This window comes from Leucoraja erinacea, chromosome 11, assembly GCF_028641065.1.
Source record: "Leucoraja erinacea ecotype New England chromosome 11, Leri_hhj_1, whole genome shotgun sequence".
NCBI classification, from domain to species: Eukaryota; Metazoa; Chordata; class Chondrichthyes; order Rajiformes; family Rajidae; genus Leucoraja; species Leucoraja erinaceus.
Window position 1 is genome coordinate 37981373 of NC_073387.1, and position 19308 is coordinate 38000680.

The following is a 19308-nucleotide window of genomic DNA, read 5'->3' on the forward strand; positions in this document are numbered from 1 at the left end:
AAACTCAGAAGTTTACAAATAAAAATAAACCCAAGTATCACCTCTATGAAGAAATGTGCATAATTTGTATTACAATGGATGTACTGAAATACTACATGTTAATGAGACACAATAAATTTGTGTATCAGTGCTTCATCACGGGTACCAAGATTTATATCCATCAATCAAGTCTCTTTCTTACAATATTATTGGACAGAGAAATTATGACGCGTATCGAGACCAAAGCCAAAAAGAGACTCATATTGAGACTGGCCTACAATGTAGAATCTTCCCCAAAAAACTGCACCCATGAAATAAAGTAGATACCTGATGAACACGGTAACTATAAAACAATTGACTTTGAACTGTGTTTAAAAGGTCATTTTGGGACATGAATGTTTTCTAGTATGTTGAATCGCCCAATAGCTCTATTAATTTAAATCATTTCAAGATGACTTTGAATAACTATTTGAAAGTAATAAAATTCTTAATTCATGAAACAGTCAGTTCAACAGTGTGTTAAGAAATAATGGCAACTTTAACATTCAGTAGATTGGTCACCACATGACCACCCTCTTTTGCACTTGTAGTCCTGTGAAATTACCTTCTGCAGCTCATATAAATAGGGATTTGAATGCACAACAAATGAATCAACTGTGCCATAGATATCTTCTATGTGGTTTTTCATGTGTATGAAATATTCCACTAACAGTTAATTTCAACTCTTATACGATTTTAGTGAAATGAGAAGTTTACTTGGATATTAATCAGCAACACATTTGCATATTAATTACAAAAGGCTTTATTAATACCAAATTTGTCCAGGGAAATTCATGAACAGTACATTTCCACATTGTGGTGAACTATGTTATCGGCATTCAAATTCAAAATACACTCATATCAAAGTTTAAAAAAAGTTTTTCCATAAAGTTTCATTCAAAAGTGAAGCCAATGAAGTCCAAAGCAAATGTAGTATTTGCATGCTTCACTCTGTACACTGTTGAGCAGCTGCACTGAAGCTCAGGAGTATTGTATTACAAATCATTAGGGAGTCCAAAGAGTTTAACAGTTCCAGCTTCCCGACTGTTATCATACTTGCCGTCTTTGTCATCACAAGCAAAAGCCAAGAGTGGTCGCTTTGGATGCCATGCAACAGTGAAAGTAGGCGAGTCACACTGCACCTCCCATAGCTTCTCGCCTATTGAAAAATATAATTTTTTTTTTAATTAACGTTGTATTGAAAGGCAATTACTAATCCACTTTTCATAACAGTTTTACCTACGAAGCCAGTCAGGATAATTATTGCACAGAAATATATTCAGCCACAGGACACAGATTTGTTTTCTCTATTCCTAATTGTAATTCATGCTACTTTACATACAACATAGGATAAGAACAGGCCATTCAGCCCACAATGTCCATGCTGAACATGATGCCCAGACCATCACCTATCCTTTCAGTTCCTGCATATCCATATACCTGTCCAAAAGTCTTTTAAATGTCACTAACACATCTGTTTCAACCACCACCCCTAGCATCATGTTCCAGGCACTCAGTATCCTGTGGAAAAAAAAATGCCTTGCACTTCACTCTCAATTATATTTTCCATTTCTACCAATTCTTTACTCAGTGCTTTTATTTTCCTAAAATTGCCCAGTTCTCAGTTGTTATTTTTATTTGTATTCTTACAAATATTAGTTCTATCCTTTTGTAAGAATGTTCAGGCCCAGCAGATTAGGCATGATCTATCCCCCGTTTAAATAAATATTCAAACTGACAACCAAGTCTCTTCAATTGCCCGAAGATCTGAGTAAAATGTGTGCAGTTGCCACAATCAAGTTCTGATGGAGTATGGCCCAAGGACATGAATTACATTAAAATGGTCTTCATATGCCACATGCATATGCCAAAAGATAACCATATAATAACCATATAACAATTACAGCACGGAAACAGGCCATCTCGGCCCTACAAGTCCATGCCGGACTTATCTCAAACATCCCCCTCTGGTTTTGGATACCACTGTTATGGGGTGAGGTTTTTGCAATGCACCCTATATATGCTCCCCATATTTTGTATGCCTCTACGATAACTTCTCGTTCTCTTGGTTGGCAACGAAAACAGCTTAACCAGATAGTTTTTTGCAAAAGCCTAACTAAAGGGCCTGTCCCACGGCGATTTTTTCAGCGACTGCCAGCATCATTTACTGACATATCAGGTCACCAAAAAAATTTGCGGCGTGACGCAACATTTTTTTTTCGCTGCTGCATTTTGAAATGTTCAAAATCTTTTGGCATCACTGATATGACACCGGCAGTTGCTGAAAAAAAAATCGCCAAGTGGGACAGGCCCTTAACAGAGAGAAGCAAACATTCAAGAAGTCAGGCAGCATCTCTGGAGAACATGAATAGGTGACATTTTGGGTCAGGACCCTTCCTCAGACTGACCAGCCCAGTTACCCCAGCATTTTGCGTCTATTTTTTTTTTTTTTAATAAACCCTTTTCTGCAGTTTCTTGTTTCAAAGTAAACTTTCAAATTGGTCACTCAAACACAAGCAAGTTACACTTAAATGCTTTGCATCTCAAATATAGAATCGTCAAGTTTGTAAAATAGCTGGCTGGCATTTAAAGAGAAACACAAGTTTACTTTAAAAGATATTTAACTACAAGAATAATGGCATTGGTCACCATTTAACACTACATTGATTTGCAAATTCATACCAGTCTCTACTTCTGCAATGTCGATGAAGTGATCCTCAGAAGCTGATGCCAGCATTTTCCCATCATGGCTGAAGCTTAACGTTCTTACAGGCCAGTCAAGTCTGAAGAAAGCAAAGGACCAAAACTGTGAATAGAAAACTTCTGTATAAAATTTGATAAAACTTATCAATAGGTTGTCATTCTGCTTCTGTAGCACAGCACATAAAGTTGCCTTCAATCTGGCTCGTGCCTTCAATCCTGACTTCCGATACTCTCTCATTCCAAAGAGATGCTGGTCAGTAGTTTAATAAGTTACGATAAATTACTCTTATTGTCAGGAAGTTTTGTTTGATTTATTATTATTGTCACGTGTACCAAGATGCAGTAAACTGTTTTTGTTTGTGTTCTACCCAGTCAAAAAAAAAAACACCATGTTTTTAGGAGATTAAAAGCAGATTTAAAAGATTGTTAGTGTAAGAATGCTGTTGTTGAAATAAAGATTAAAAAGAGTGGAATTATTGCGATGGATGACAGCAGATCCCCTTCTGGGACCAGCTTGCAAAGAGTTGCCAAGATCCGGTGCCATCTTGGAGAAGTAGAGGTCAGCTAATCAGAAATTAATGGCCTCTTGAGAGAAACTAGGTTACAGTGAAATAAATGCAGGAGTGGGACCACTGCAGGAGCTGGCTTAGACTTTATGTATGGGCCAAATAACCCCGTCCAGGCTATGAAAAATACAAGAAATGTTGACGAGACAAAGCAGGTGACAATATGGACCTAGATGCAAGGAATTTATAGGGAGGTTTGAACACCATAGCATCCTTCTGTATGAATCACTGCAAGTTAAAATGCAGCTACATGGGGGGCCTTTATAATAAGTGGATTTGAGACGTGAAAATTGTTATGAAATTTCAAATCAACATGACGTTAGTTGATGACCATTGCCTTTATTCTATATGTTAAATGTTTGGGACCCGCAAGGGAGCAGTAGGTCAGACCATGTAGGTGAATCATGAGCAAACTGAACAGAGCAAAGCAACTGCAAACTAAGAATCTACAACAATAAATGGCTGAGGGTGAGCAATGTGAAAAGGTACAGGGTGATGAGTCAGCATACAGCTGGGACGACTCGATCTTAAAAAAATAGCTAAAATGGCAAGTCTTTCTCCCAAAAATGTCCACAATGTTTCTTGCAATGAATAGTTTCAATAAATGTGACATTTATATGGAAGCAACTGCAGCAATTAAAATTTTACTTGCATATCTGGAATCATAGTGGAAAGAAATAGCAGTTTATAAAATATATGATCTCAGTATATAAAACTGGGCCTGAAAAAGAGACATTATCAGGCCCTATTCTAAACTCTCTAAATTAACAATTCTCCTTGTCACGTTCAAATACAAATGAACACATGTTATCAATAAATAAAAATAAGCAGCTTCCCATCACTGTTATATGGATTTGAAAGACAGTCAATGTAAAAACAGGTCAGATGCAATAGCTTCTCTACTTTTCATGATCAGTCCCAAGCTGATTATCAATATTTTGAGCACATTCCAACCCTGACTCACCTGGAAAAACACCTTACACACACAAGTTCATCCACACTCCAAAGGCTGACCAGTGCATCTGCACTCCCCGTTGCAAAATATTTGCCAGTTGGATCAAATTTAATGCAAATGCAGTTCGAAGGATGTGCATTGATTGACTGAATAGGTTTCAATTCTGGATAACTGAAACATAATTAAAAGTTAAAAATGTAGAATTTTCCATGTCAGATTATTTCATTAAACTATTAAAAACAACTCAACCTTAATGTAGTAAAACGTAAGATCAGAATTAGGTACAGGTGCACAACCTTTTATCCGAAAGCCTTGGGACCAGACACTTCTCAAATTTCGGAATTTTTCCGATATCGAAATGGAAGATTTTTAGTGTAGATTAGGTAGTTAGCACGGGCGGCTTGAAAAGTCTGGAGCGGCTGCCTCCTTCCCGGAGACCGGGGAATCATTGTAAATCATTGCTTAAATGTTAGTCAGTTAGTTTGGAGGGATTTTATGTGTGGTGGGGGGGGGGGGGGGGGGGGGGGTGAAGGGGGAAACTTTAATTCTTAGTCCCCTACCTGGTCGAAGAGGCGGGGAGTGGGCAATGCCTTACCGGGTCGCCGTGCAGTAAGCTCCGGAGCGGGGTGGCCGCCGACTCCCAACATCGTGGAGCTGGGGCTGCAGGCGTCCGGCCGAGGGCGGCGCCGGTTGGAGCTCCGACCCCAGCAACTCTACCCCTGGCTGCACGGCGCTCCAAATCCAGCGCCGCCCGCGGCCGGACGCCCGCAGCCCCAGCTCCGCGATGTTGGGAGTCGGCGGCCACAGCGCTGGGATACCAGCGGGGAGCGGGCAATGCCTACCGGGTCGCCGTGCGGTGTGGCCGCCGACTTCCAACATCGCGGAGCTGGGGCTGCGGGCGTCCGGCCGCGGGCGGCGCCGGATTTGGAGCGCTGACTGCAGCCACTCTACCCCTCGCTGCGTGGCGCTCCAAATCCAGCGCCGCCCGCGGCCGGAGCGCCGCGCAGCCAGGGGTAGAGTTGCGATGTTGGGAGTCGGCGGCCACAGCGCTCCGGAGCTTACTGCACGGCGACCCGGTAAGGCATTGCCCACTCCCCGCCTCTCCGACCAGGTAGGGGACTAAGAATTAAAGTTCCCCCCCCCCCCTCTTCACATAAAAGCCCTCCAAACTAACTATCATTTAAACAATGATTTACAGATGTTTAAGTGTCTCCCCGGTCTCCGGGGAGGAGGCAGCCGCTACAGTAGTACAGACTTGGGTTGACCGTGGGTCGTTTCGGGTCAAGTTTGGTGCCAAATGCGAGCTTTGGTGTGCAGACGACATCCTGGAAAAAATGTCCTGTTTTCGGAGCTTTTTCGTTTCCCGAACTCCGGATGAAAGGTTGTACACCTGTAGTAATAAATACTCAAATAACAGTTTTGTACACAAAAGTACATTCTGGAAGTCTAAGGTAAACTTATTTGTTGAAGGGCTAAGAAAATGTATAAACAAATTGAACCTATAGAAATAATGTTATTTTCTTTGCCAAGCCAAATCTGCGGAATTTAATATCAAGTGACTATTCTATGGTCACAGAAGCTATTTCAACACTTGCTCTCTATTCCCATACCCTGGGTGAACAATCGATCAGATGCTGATGTTTATCTCACTGTTTTTTCTTGGAATTAATTAAAACTCTTGGTGCAGATCTTTCCCAACCCATGTTTACCAGTCAACTGCATCCTGGACCTTGTTGTTCCATTCCAGCATGGTTCCAGGGTATAGTTTTCCTATGGGAGACTGGCTGATAGCGCATCTATGAGGCACTGTGCCTCCCTTTACATGTGGGCAGCTATAGTCACAAGAACAGCACTGAAGCCCATGCACTTGCTCTCAAACCTATTGAAAGATTTAAAGGCTGTGAATGTTACTTGCACCAATCAAAAAACTGAAGTTATTTTAAAGTTAAAATTAAAGAGTAAAATAACATGCATACATAGAACACACAGCAGTACAGCACAAGAACAGACCCTTCAGCCCACAATGTTTGTGTCAATCACGATGCCAGTCCAACCTAATCCCATTTGCCTGCACATGGTCTGCCCCCTCTATTCCCTACCTATTAATATGCTTGTCTAAATACATCTTAAACATTGTTATTGCATCTCCTTCCACCATATCCCCTGGCAGCATGTTCTAAGTGTTTAAAAACATTGAAACAGTTAAAATCAAAATAGCTTTGCTTCTATTTCCTGGCAACCGATTTCTCTGCCAATTTCAACTGACATAGTATTTGAGCAAAAAAAAAAAAAAAAAAAAAAAAAAACTGGAGGAGCTCAGTGGGTCTCTGTTCTGGTGTACTAGTGGACTGGGGAAATGTGTACTGGAAAATTCAATTGGTCAGCACAGCAATCCCACAGACAGTGTTCTGCAAAGTATCCTAATGCTCTGCAGCTTCCTCTTAGGAACAGCCCTGTCATAACCTACTGCCGGCAAATCCATCTCTAACCTCAGTGGAAGAACTTTATTCCTGTGTTCTATGAATGCATGTTTTTTTGCTCTAATTTTTTACTATTCGTTTTTACCTAACCTGTCAAGTTAGTGAGATACACTTTCAACCCTGCAATTTTCAATATGGATAGTTCCCAATATTGGAATCTCTGGGCAATATTTTAAGAGGAGCAAATCAAATTGCCATATCAGACTCATCTACCTCGTCGAAGGAAAAATAATGATAGTAACCAGCTTCATTCTCAAGCTGACAGCAACAATTGTGCCACAAAACAGAGAAATATTACACACTAGTCCAAGTGGGACCCGTTGGGTCCCAGCATCACACGGAAGGGCTGTTCCCCCAATGCAATATTCCACCTCTCCACCAATTCCAATTTTGGTGGCCAGATGGTGGGCTTTCTGGAGCGCTGGTATGGGTGTTGTGGGCCAAATGGATTCTTGGGCTGGCGGCTCAGTCACTCAAGCCTGTTGTGCTGGCTGCTCACTCACTCGTGGCTGATGGGCTGGCAGTTGACACGGCTATTCCTTGAAATTCCATTTCAAGCAGGGTGCAAGACCACCAAATTCAAGTGCAGTTTCTTACCACTTCAAGTAGGGTGCAAGGCCACTAAATACAGTAAGTCGTGACCTCTCCCTCCTCCATCTTGCAGAGACTGAGCCAAGCCCACACTTCTGGGTTTTATGGTCCCTTCCCCTTCCCACCAGAAGGGGCATGGCCTTCATTGCGTGGTAGACAGGAGAGAAAATCTCAACATTTTTTAAACACTAATAAGTCTTATTTTTCATCACAGCTTTAGCATTTCCAAACCAAAGGCAACACAGCTTTAGCAATTCCCAAACCTAAGGCAACACAGCTTTGGCAATTCCCAAACCAAAGGCAACACAGCTTTAACAATTCCAAACTATATTCTCAAACCACATTAAGGGCAGTGACAGGTCAGTAAAACCACTCACAGTTTAGTAGACGTGTGTTCAGTGTTATTCACAGCTCAGACTAAGAGATGTGACACTCTTGCTCCCCCATCTTGCAGAGACTGACTGAGGCACTCAACACTTCTGGGTTTTATAGTCCGTTCGGAAGGGGCCTCTTGGCCTTCAAGAGAGAGAATCTCAACATTTTTTAAACACTAATAACTCTTTTATTTATAATCAAGGGGAAAAATCCTCTTGCACAACGGAGGGGGACTGAGTAAGATGGCCAAAAATCACAGCCGTAAGTGGCAGCGTTTTTTTCTAAAATCAATATACAGAACAGGAAGTGGTCAAGATCAGACTTTTAGTAATATAGATAGATAATAATGAAGTCTAAAAGACACCATTTTGAAAAATCAACCACAAGGCTAGAGAAGCGCAGCATGAATAGATGCTTACCAGTATAAGTATTCACATCAACAGACAATGCTGAAATGATGTATCACGAATTGACATAGAGGACGCATAATGATTAATATGTTAGAGAACAAGTTCTTAACTAGTAATTTAATATAAAGCTTGAAAGTGGATTACTCATACATATAAAGGTAAAATTATATACGATTTCAGAGCTAATATCTCAGATTGTTACTGTATTATAAATTCAATTACACCCATCGTCGTAAGCCCACCTTGAAAATTTTTTAAATGTTAATTACCTGAGTAAGTTGATGCAGCCATTGCCATTGGTTAGGAAAAACATGTCATTGTCATTGTTCCAAGATATTTCATTCACTTCAAACTTAAACTGTTCCTCAGCCCTCGACCGGTGTGATTTTGCATCAATAAAAGTCACCACATCGTCCTTATTTCCTACAGCGATCGTTTGTCCATCGGGACTCCAACAAATGTTAATATTCTCACCTAAAAACATTGGACCATAAAACATTGCGCACATTCCGTTTACTCTAATCAAAAGTCAAGGTGACAAATTTTGTACTTAAATTTTGTAATTTAAGAGACAGGGTACAATTCTCTACGATTAAATATAACGATATATAATTTATCCACTAGCATTAGTGGATTATCCTAGAATTATCAAACAACCTAATGAATTTAGGATAGCTGATCAAAAGCTTAACGATGGAACTTAAAGGTGGAGAGAGGGCGGCACCGTGGCACAGCTCAGTGCCAGAGACCCAGGGTCGAGTCTGACTACGGGTGCTGTCTGTACGGAGTTTGTACGTTCTCCTTCTGACCACAAGGGTTTTTTCCGTGTGCTCCCACATTCCAAAGAAGTGCAGGTTTTTAGGTTAATTGGCTTCTGTAAATTGTCCTTAGTATGGGCGATTTCTGGTCGGCGTCGACTCAGAAGACCGAAGGGCCTATATTCACGCTGTATCTCTAAACTAAATTAAGGTGGCACAGGGGCTTACAGAGAGAATTCCTGGACCTGGGAGCCAGACACTCATAACCACAAATACCAACAGTGCAATGTAACGGTTGATGGGAATGTGTGGAAAATAAAATAGGTTAGGATAGGATTAATGTGAATACGTGTGGCCTGACAGTCAGCACAGACTTGGGCTGAAAGGTCTGTTTCTATCAGGATAGTCTTCCAGAGGGAAATTAAGCTTTCAAAAGTCCAGTGAGAACAACTCAATGCATACAAGATTTCAATTATTTATACTGGTGGTAAATGACATAATTTCTATCAGGATTGATCATGGGGAACAGAATTGATCATGGGGAACAAGGACATGGCAGACCAATTGAATAATTACTTTGGTTCTGTCTTCACTAAGGAAGACATAAATAATCTGCCGGAAATAGCAGGGGACTGCGGGTCAAATGAGATGGAGGAACTAAAATCCAGGTTAGCCGGGAAGCGGTGTTAGGTAAATTGAATGGATTAAAGGCCGATAAATCCCCAGGGCCAGATAGGCTGCATCCCAGAGTACTTTAGGAAGTTGCCCCAGAAATAGTGGATGCATTAGTGATAATTTTTCAAAACTCTTTAGATTCTGGAGTAGTTCCTGAGGATTGGAGGGTAGCTAATGTAACCCCACTTTTTAAAAAGGGAGGGAGAGAGAAAATGGGGAATTACAGACCAGTTAGTCTAATGTCGGTAGTGGGGAAACTGCTAGAATCAGTTATTAAGATGGAATAGCAGCACATTTGGAAAGTGGTGAAATCATTGGACAAAGTCAGCATGGATTTATGAAAGGTAAATCATGTCTGACGAATCTTATAGAATTTTTTTCGAGGATGTAACTAGTAGAGTGGATAAGGGAGAACCAGTGGATGTGTTATATCTGGACTTTCAGAAGGCTTTCGACAAGGTCCCACATAAGAGATTAGTATACAAACTTAAAGCACACAGTATTGGGGGTTCAGTATTGATGTGGATAGAGAACTGGCTGGCAGACAGGAGGCAAAGAGTAGGAGTAAACGGGTCCTTTTCACAATGGCAGACAGTGACTAGTGGGGTACCGCAAGGCTCAGTGCTGGGACCCCAGCTATTTACAATATATATTAATGATTTGGACGAGGGAATTGAATGCAACATCTCCAAGTTTGCGGATGACACAAAGCTGGGGGGCAGTATTAGCTGTGAGGAGGATGCTAGGAGGCTGCAAGGTGACTTGGATATGCTGGGTGAGTGGGCAAATGCATGGCAGATGCAGTATAATGCAGATAAATGTGAGGTTATCCATTTTGGTGGCAAAAACAGGAAAGTAGACTTTTATCTGAATGGTGGCCGATTAGGAAAGGGGAAGATGGAACGAGACCTGGGTGTCATGGTACACCAGTCATTGAAAGTAGGCATGCAGGTGCAGCAGGCAGTGAAGAAAGCGAATGGTATGTTAGCATTCATAGCAAAAGAATTTGAGTATAGGAGCAGGGAGGTTCTACTGCAGTTGTACAGGGTCTTGGTGAGACCACACCTGGAGTATTGCGTACAGTTTTGGTCTCCTAATCTGAGGAAAGACATTCTTGCTATAGAGGGAGTACAGAGAAGGTTCAACAGACCGATTCCTGGGATGTCAGGACTTTCATATGAAGAAAGACTGGATAGACTCGGCTTGTACTCGCTAGAATTTAGAAGATTGAGGGGGGATCTTATAGAAACTTACAAAATTCTTAAGGGGGTTGTCAGGCAGGAAGATTGTTCCCGATGTTAGGGCAGTCCAGGACAAGGGGTCACAGCTTAAGGATAAAGGGGAAATCTTTTAGGACCAAGATGAGGAAAACATTTTTCACACAGAGAGTGGTGAATCTCTGGAATTCTCTGCCACAGAAGGTAGTTGAGGCCAGGTCATTGGCTATATTTAAGAGGGAGTTAGATGTGGCCCTTGTGGCAAAAGGGATCAGGGGGTATGGAGAGAAGGCAGGTACAGGATACCGAGTTGGATGATCAGCCATGATCATATTGAATGGCAGTGCAGGCTCGAAGGGCCGAATGGCCTACTCCTGCACCTATTTTCTATGTTTCTCTTTCCTTTATGCAATTGATCCAATAATTTGCAATTGCTGAATACAAGAACTACTTTATAATATACTGCAGTGTCAACAAAACCTCTTTTGGCAGTACCTTTGGTGTTGACTGTAGCAACACATTTTGTAGTTCTGACATCCCAGATTCGAACAGTTTTATCTCCAGAAGCAGTCACAAAAAGGTCTGCGTTGGTAGGGTGCCAGCAGAGTTGGTCTACGCTATCACCATGACCACGATAGTTATTCTCCTTAACCTGAAAAAAAAATATTTTAGAATAATTTGAGAATAGGGAAATTTTAAATACTCCAATAGTCTGCTGTCCAACTAATTGGATATCTCCATTAATCATTAGCTGGCTCAACAGATGATGTTTCCTGTATTGCCTTTCCACCCTCCAAGCTCCAGTTCCTATTCTGCCATTAATCTTATTGGGTTCACTATAAAATAATAATCATATGAAACAGGTAAAATAAGTATTTTGGAGTATTAATAGGAGTATCATCTGAAAAAATCTGCCAATCCAGCGCCACAAGTGTCCTCAATGTGCAATTATCAGTTTTACTGCAAGCCTAGTGCACTTTCTTTGAACAATTTCTTGTGACAGGAACGGGGTGGGGGTGTTGGGTGGGTGGGGGGGGTAATGGGTGGAGGTGATAGGTGGGGAGGGGGGCTGATGGGTGGCTGCGAGGAGATGACGGGTGGGTGGGATGATTATTGGGGTTGTGTGGCTGTGAGGTGACGGTGGCTGCAAGGAGGTGATGGGTGGGTGGGTGTAGGGAAGGGGGTGATGGCTGGGTAGGGAAGGGGTAAGGAGTGATTGGGAAGAGGAGGAGGGTGGTGGGGTGAGAGGAAGGGGTGATGGGTTGGTGGGGAAACATGATAGGTGACTGTCAGGAGGTGGAGGGTGGATGGGAAGAGGGTAATGTGTAGCTGTGAGAAGATGGTGGGTGGGGGGGGGGGGGAGAGGAAGGGGTGATAAGTGGGTGGGGAGGGGGTGACGGGTGACTGCAAGGAGACGATGTGTTGGTGGGCGGACGAGAAGGGGCGATGGGTGGGTGGATGGGTGGGGAGTGGGGTAAGGAGTGATTGAGAGGTGGTGGGGGTGAGAGAGGAAGGAGGTGATGGATGGGTGGGGAGGGGGGATGGAGTGATTGAGAGGGGGAGGGGACTGTGAGGAAGGAGGTGATGGGTGGGTGGGGAGACGGTGAGGAGGTGGTGGGAACGGTGGGTGGCTGTGAGGTGGGAGAGGGAGCGATGGGTGAGGAGACGGTGAGGAGGTGGTGGGAACCAAAGATCTTATAGCAAATATAGGCTATTTGGTGGGAACGGTGGGTGGCTGTGAGGTGGGGGAGGGAGCGATGGGTGAGGAGACGGTGGGTGGGGAATGGGGCGATAAGTGACTGTCGGGAGGCGATGGTGGGTAAGTAGCGCCGAATCCCGGGTCCCACTTGACCGCAGCCCCCGGGCTCCTACCAGCCGGTCTTTGTCCAGCACGAAGACGCTGGCCGTCTTGTCGAAGGAGCCGGACGCGAGCCTGCGGCCATCGCAGCTCCAGGCCACCGAGTGAACCTTGGCCGTGTGCGCCGAGAACTCCTTGGTGCGGCCGTTGGTTTTGAAATGTTCTTGCGTCGCGAGCAGGTCGGAGGCGGCCGCCATTCTCGTGCGCTCCGGGCCGCGGGATGCGGGACGGGGACGGGGGGGGGGCTCAGCCGCCACCGAGGGTATCCATCGGGGCTGCGGGGATACAGGTGGGAGGGGGCTCTCGCTCACAGGGCATCATAACTAATCTATCATAGATGGATATCTGTGGTTATCTCGGAATCTTTCTTTCTATTTATAAAAGTATCCGATCCAATGGACCCCTAAAAGAAGAGATGGTACAACCGGACTCCGCCGAACAAACTTTATTTATAACGCGAAGGGAACAAAAACCCGATGTCGACCAAAGATCAAGATACTCCACTCCTACGTAATCCAACGCACTGAGGTGTAGTACGTAACGGAGCGTCACGGCCGCCATCTTTCAATGCAAAACGTTATCTGGTTCTCGCAGGTATGCTATGCCTTCTTCTTCTTCTTCTTCTTCTTTGGAGTTTTACGGCAGCCGGCATCCACAATGTTGCATTGCTGCCACCTTCTGGCTTCACTCCACAGTCCTCATGTCTTTACTTTATATCCTTTTTATAAGGCCAGAGGCCCTCAAGAAATTAAACAACAAATTTACTCCTTTTCCTTCCCCTCCATACTCTAGAATGTTCTTTTCTGATATATCTGTCATTCCAATTTTCTTCATTTCATTGATCAAAACTCTTCTTTCTGTTGCATATCGTCTACATGCAACTAGAGCATGCTGAACTGTTTCCGGCTGATGGCATTCCTCACACATCCCAGTAGGGTGTTTTCCCAACATTTTTAATGTGCTGTTCAGGTGGGTGTGTCCTATCCTCAATCTTGCTAATACTACCTGTTCTCTCCTGTTCCCCCCTCTTCTTGCTGTAATGCCCACTCTGTTTTGTAGCGAATAGAGGTGTCTCCCCTTTGTCTCCTGTTCCCAGTATTGTTGCCATTCCTGATTTATTTTCTTCCACACAATGTGTCTTCCTTCAGATTTGGATAATTGTAGGTTTACCTCTATGTTCTCTTTTTTAACGGCCTCTTTTGCTTATTTATCCACTTTTTCATTTCCTAGCACACCAATGTGTGCTGGGACCCACAACAAAGTCACGTCACTGCCCTTCCTTGTTACTTGGCTTAATAGTAGTAGAATTTCATACACTAGGTCAGGCCGCCTATGGGATGCACCAGACCCAATACTCTGGATTGCAGACAATGAGTCGCTACAAATTAATATTTTGCATGGTTGCACCTGTTCTATCCACCGAACTGCCATCAAAATAGCGTACAGTTCCACTGTATATACTGCCAAATAGTTATTTGTTCTTTTGCAAATCTCAACATTCATCCCTTGCACTACCACAGCTGCCCCTGTTGTTTCAGCTACTGGGTCCTTTGATCCATCTGTGAAGATTAAGAGGTGTTCCCTGTATCTATTATATATATGGTTATGGTATTCTGTTTTTAGGTCCGAATTTTTCTCCCTCCTTTTTGCCTCCCATATCTCCAGATCAACTTTTGGGATGTTCAGTAACCATATTGGGACAGATGGCCACAATACTGCAGGGCAGAACTCTTTGTCCTCTACTTCCATGTCCCTTGCCACACCTCCTCCAACCCAGCCGAAGCTTCCAGACTGAGCCACCCCTCTCTCCCAGCACTCATGTACTACCTGTGTTTAAGAGGGAACTGCAGATGCTGGAGAATCGAAGGTTACACAAAAAAGCTGGAGAAACTCAGCGGGTGCAGCAGCATCTATGGAGCGAAGGAAATAGGCAACGTTTCGGGCCGAAACCCTTCTTCAGACTGATCGGGGGGCGGGGGTGGGTGGGGACAAGAAAGGGAAAAGGAGGAGTAGCCAGAAGGCTGGGGGATGGGAGGAGACAGCAGGGGGGCTGAGGAAGGGGAGGAGACAGCAAGGACTAACAAAATTGGGAGAATTCGATGTTCATGCCCCCGGGGTGCAGACTCCCCAAACGGAATATGAGGTGCTGTTCCTCCAATTTCCGGTGCTGCTCGCTGTGGCCATGGAGGAGACCCAGGACAGAGAGGTCGGAGGCGGAGTGGGAGGGGGAGTTGAAGTGCTGAGCCACCGGGAGGTCAGCTTGGTTATTGCGGACCGAGCGGAGGTGTTCGGCGAAACGATCGCCCAACCTCCGCTTGGTCTCACCGATATAGATCTGCTGACATCTCGAGCAGCGGACGCAATAGATGAGGTTGGAAGAGATGCAGGTAAACCTCTGTCGCACCTGGAACGATTGCTTGGGTCCTTGAACGGAGTCGAGGGGGGAGGTAAGGGGACAAGTGTTGCATCTCTTGCGGTTGCAAGGGAAAGTGCCCGGGGAGGGGGTGGACCGAGAGGGAAGGGAAGAATTGACAAGGGAGTTATGGAGGGAGCGGTCTTTGCGGAAGGCAGATATGGGGGGAGATGGGAAGATGTGGCGAGTAGTGGGGTCACGTTGGAGGTGGCGAAACTGACGGAGGATTACTTTTTGTATGTGATGGCTGGTGGGGTGAAAGGTGAGGACTAGGGGGACTCGGCCCTTGCTTCCTATGGGGAGAGAGAGCAGTGTAAGGACTCCATCCCCTACTCCCAATTCCTCCGTCTACGCCGCATCTGCTCCACGGATGAGGCGTTCCACACCAGGACATCTGAAATGTCCTCACTATTCAGGGAACGGGGGTTCCCCTCCTCCACCATAAATGAGGCTCGCACCAGGGTCTCTTCCATACCCCGCAACACTGCTCTCTCTCCCCATCCCAGCACTCGCAACAAGGGCCGAGTCCCCCTAGTCCTCACCTTTCACCCCACCAGCCGTCACATACAAAAAGTAATCCTCCGTCAGTTTCGCCACCTCCAACGTGACCCCACTACTCGCCACATCTTCCCATCTCCCCCCATATCTGCCTTTCCAAAGCAAAGACCGCTCCCTCCATACCCCCCTTGTCAATTCTTCCCTTCCCTCTCCCTCGGTCCACCCCCTCCCCGGGCACTTTCCCTTGCAACCGCAAGAGATGCAACACTTGTCCCTTTACCTCCCCCCTCGACTCCGTTCAAGGACCCAAGCAATCGTTCCAGGTGCGCCAGCCGTTTACCTGCTTCTCTTCCAGCCTCATCTTTTGCATCTGCTGCGCTAGATGTGAGCAGATCTATATCGGTGTTACCAAGCAGAGGTTGGGCGATCGTTTCGCCGAACACCTCCGCTCGGTCCGCAATAACCAAGCTGACCTCCCGGTGGCTCAGCACTTCAACTCCCCCTCCCACTCCGCCTCCGACCTCTCTGTCCTGGGTCTCCTCCATGGCCACAGCGAGCAGCACCCGGAAATTGGAGGAACAGCACCTCATATTCCGTTTGGGGAGTCTGCACCCCGGGGGCATGAACATCGAATTCTCCCAATTTTGTTAGTCCTTGCTGTCTCCTCCCCTTCCTCAGCCCCCCTGCTGTCTCCTCCCATCCCCCAGCCTTCTGGCTACTCCTCCTTTTCCCTTTCTTGTCCCCACCCACCCCCGCCCCCGATCAGTCTGAAGAAGGGTTTCGGCCCGAAACGTTGCCTATTTCCTTCGCTCCATAGATGCTGCCGCACCCGCTGAGTTTCTCCAGCTTTTTTGTGTAACCTTCATGTACTACCTGTTTTGTTGGATGGTTCTCTCCATGACCCTTAAGGCTTAGCCAGTAATTAGCCATTAGTTGTCTGTGGCGCAGTCTCAATGGCATCTCCCCAGTTTCCACCTGTAGTGCACATACAGGTGACGTCCGCACACCTCCTATACAGATTCTTAGAGCTTCCGCTTGGACTTTGTCCAACTCGGACAACACTGACTTAGATGCTGATCCATAAGCTATACTGCCATACTCTAGTCTGGATCTGATCAGTGATACATAGATACGTTTAAGCGATAATATATCTGCTCCCCACTCTAAACCTGCCAAGCATCTCATTACATTGATGGCTTTTTTGCATTTTCCAATTATTTTTGTAATGTGGACCCTCCATGTTAATCTGGAGTCAAAGTGGACTCCCAGGAAACGGAAATCTTTTACTCTTTCCAAATTGCTGCCGTATAGTTTTAACTGGACATCCTCTTTAATTTTCTTCCTTGTGAAAACCATTGTCTTTGTCTTCTCTATAGAGAATTTAAAACCCCATTTCACTCCCCACTCTTCCACCTGGGCTATCCCTTGCTGTACTTTTTCCACGATAAAATCTATATTCCTCCCCCTTCTCCATAGGCTGCCATCATCTGCAAAGAGCGATCGCCCCATCTCTGGTTGAACGTTTGCAAATATATCATTGATCATGATTGAGAATAGGATCGGGCTTATCGCACTTCCCTGGGGAGTTCCATTCTCGACTACACATTTACTAGAGATGTCTGACCCTATTTTAACTTGGATACTTCTACCGTTAAGAAAATCCATTATCCAGTTAAAAATATTTCCTCCTACTCCCATTAAATGCAGCTTTATTAGAAGACCTTCTCTCCACAACATATCATAAGCCTTCTCTACATCAAAAAATACAGTAACTACAGATTCTTTTTTAACTTGTGCTTTCCTTATATCATCTTCCAAGCACAGAACTGGATCATTAGTACCTCTCCCTTTTCTAAAGCCACTCTGATAATTAGCCACTATACCGTTTTCTTCCATTAGATGCATTAATCTTTCATTTACCATTCTTTCCATCAGTTTACACATGTGTGCTGTTAAAGCTATAGGTCTATAATTTACTGGATTACTTGCATCTTTCCCTGGTTTCCTAATAGGCATAATGATTGCTTCCTTCCACCTCTCTGGTATTCGCCCTTCTTCCCACACCTTGTTATATAGTGCAAGTGTCTTTTGGAGTCCCTCCTCACTTAGATGCTTTATCATTATGTATGCTATGCCTCTCGCAGCAAATATCTTATAGCGGAGTCATTTAAAAATAAATGATTTAAAAAACATTATAAAAAAAAAAGAATATTACCGGTCAAATTTTATTCTTTGACAAGAATTAACAGAATTATGAACTAACAGAATTATGAATCTAGCCCTACATCACGCACACACAAACTTCCCCCGCAACGTTGATTACACTGCGAATCGGGTCTGGTCGGGTAGGTTCAGGTTACTGAAATGGACGAAAAAAATGCCCACGATCCGCTCCGTTGCGTACTACACGTCAGCCCATTGCAGTTCGCAGGAGTGGTATATCTTGCTCCGCTATAAGATCTTTGTCTCGCTATAAGATCTTGTGTAATCAGCGTTGTTGGGGAACAGTGTGTGATTTAGCTCATCCATCACTTCACATATTTTTTTAAATATATATTTGTATTAGAAGCGTAAACACATAATAGCAACACGGTTTGTTTATCAATTACATTCATACAAAGCTTCTGTTCTTTTTATAGATTTTTTAAAAAAGAGAACTGAAAAGAAAGATCTATAATCTAATAGAAAGGAAGAGATAAAGAGAAAAATAAGGAAGAAAGAAAAAACAAAATAAGAAAATTACCAATAACAGTTTTGGAGATAGGTCCGTAGATTATAAGGCGTAGTTATTCATCCAATCCTGACCTCGGGTTTCAGTCCAGCTTCGGTGTTGAATCAATTTACCTCTTTAAAAAAAAATCAATAAATGGAGACCATATTCTAACAAATAATTCTAGTTTGTCAATTAAGACAAATCTAATTTTTTCCAAGTGTAAGGTCTCAGACATTTCTGTAATCCACATTTTAAGTGTGGGGGTTGTTGGATTTTTCCAAAATCTTAGTATTAATTTTTTCTCAATAATTATACTGTAATCAAGAGAATGTATTTGATTTGTTTTATACTTTGTTCTGATATTCCCAATAGTATTAATTTTGGATCGGAATCCAATTGAATATTAACAACTTCAGAAATATCCATCCAAAATGTTTTCATTTTTATTCAATTTACCAAGGTATGAGTTGACTTCTAGGTATTGACATTTATCACAGATAGGTGAGATATTTGGAAAAATTCTGTTTAGTTTTCGTTTGGAGTAATATAATCTATGTAATAATTTAAATTGTATTAAAGAATGTCTGGTGTTTAACGAACAGTAATGTATATGTTGTAAGCTTTCATCCCATATATCCTTTGTTATGGATTGAGCCAATTCATTTTCCCATGCTTGTCTGTGTGGTTCTGTCGATGGGACCTCAGTATCTAACAGGATATTATAAATGTAGTCTGTGTTAGGATGTTTATTCAAACATTCTTCAAGGATTTCTGGGTCCTTAGTTCTATACACTTGTGTGTGTGATTTTATATAATCTCTGAGTTGCAAGTATCTAAAAATGTTTTTTGATGTAGTCCATCATTCTGTTGTAGCTCCTGGAATGAAAGAAGGATACCCTTTCGATAAAGGTGTCCCACTTTTGTAATTCCATAGTTTTTCCATTTCTCTCTTTATCTTATTTGTCAGATGATGTACATAAACCATAAAGGCAATTATATTTATAATTATATACATCTATCTATATTTAAAACTCTGTGTGTGTCTGGCTGTGTGTGTTTCTGACTTGTGGCTGCCAGC

The 19308-nt window shown here is 43.6% G+C and overlaps 1 protein-coding gene and 1 long non-coding RNA gene across 4 annotated transcripts; one reads left to right on the forward strand and one right to left on the reverse strand.

Moving 5' to 3' along the window:
• Nucleotides 1–765: 765 nt before the first annotated feature.
• On the reverse strand, nt 766–12846 carry thoc3 (THO complex 3). The gene is made up of 6 exons (XM_055643055.1): nt 12621–12846; nt 11244–11400; nt 8368–8572; nt 4252–4413; nt 2701–2801; nt 766–1177 (listed from the first exon to the last, which is right to left on the reverse strand). The coding sequence occupies exons 1-6, from the start codon at nt 12801–12803 to the stop codon at nt 1014–1016; spliced, it is 972 nt and encodes a 323-aa protein (XP_055499030.1). The 5' UTR covers nt 12804–12846; the 3' UTR covers nt 766–1013.
• On the forward strand, nt 12330–18829 carry LOC129701692 (uncharacterized). Of its 3 annotated transcripts, none has more exons than XR_008724252.1 (3): nt 12330–12351; nt 12991–13200; nt 18157–18829. It is a non-coding gene; the product is annotated as an uncharacterized LOC129701692 (long non-coding RNA). The 3 variants fall into 3 exon arrangements; XR_008724251.1 differs by having other exon boundaries at nt 12342–12371; XR_008724250.1 differs by lacking the exon at nt 12330–12351 and adding an exon at nt 12447–12520.
• The last annotated feature ends 479 nt before the right edge of the window (nt 18830–19308 follow it).

Excerpts from the sequence above, each read along its gene's own strand:
- thoc3 (XM_055643055.1), bottom strand. The coding sequence starts at position 12,803 with ATGGCGGCCGCCTCCGACCTGCTCGCGACGCAAGAACATTTCAAAACC. Across the intron at positions 4,414-8,367 it reads GGCTGCATCAACTTACTCAG|TTATCCAGAATTGAAACCTA; the intron begins GTAATTAACATT and ends ATTATGTTTCAG. Across the intron at positions 2,802-4,251 it reads TGTGTAAGGTGTTTTTCCAG|ACTTGACTGGCCTGTAAGAA; the intron begins GTGAGTCAGGGT and ends TGCTTTCTTCAG.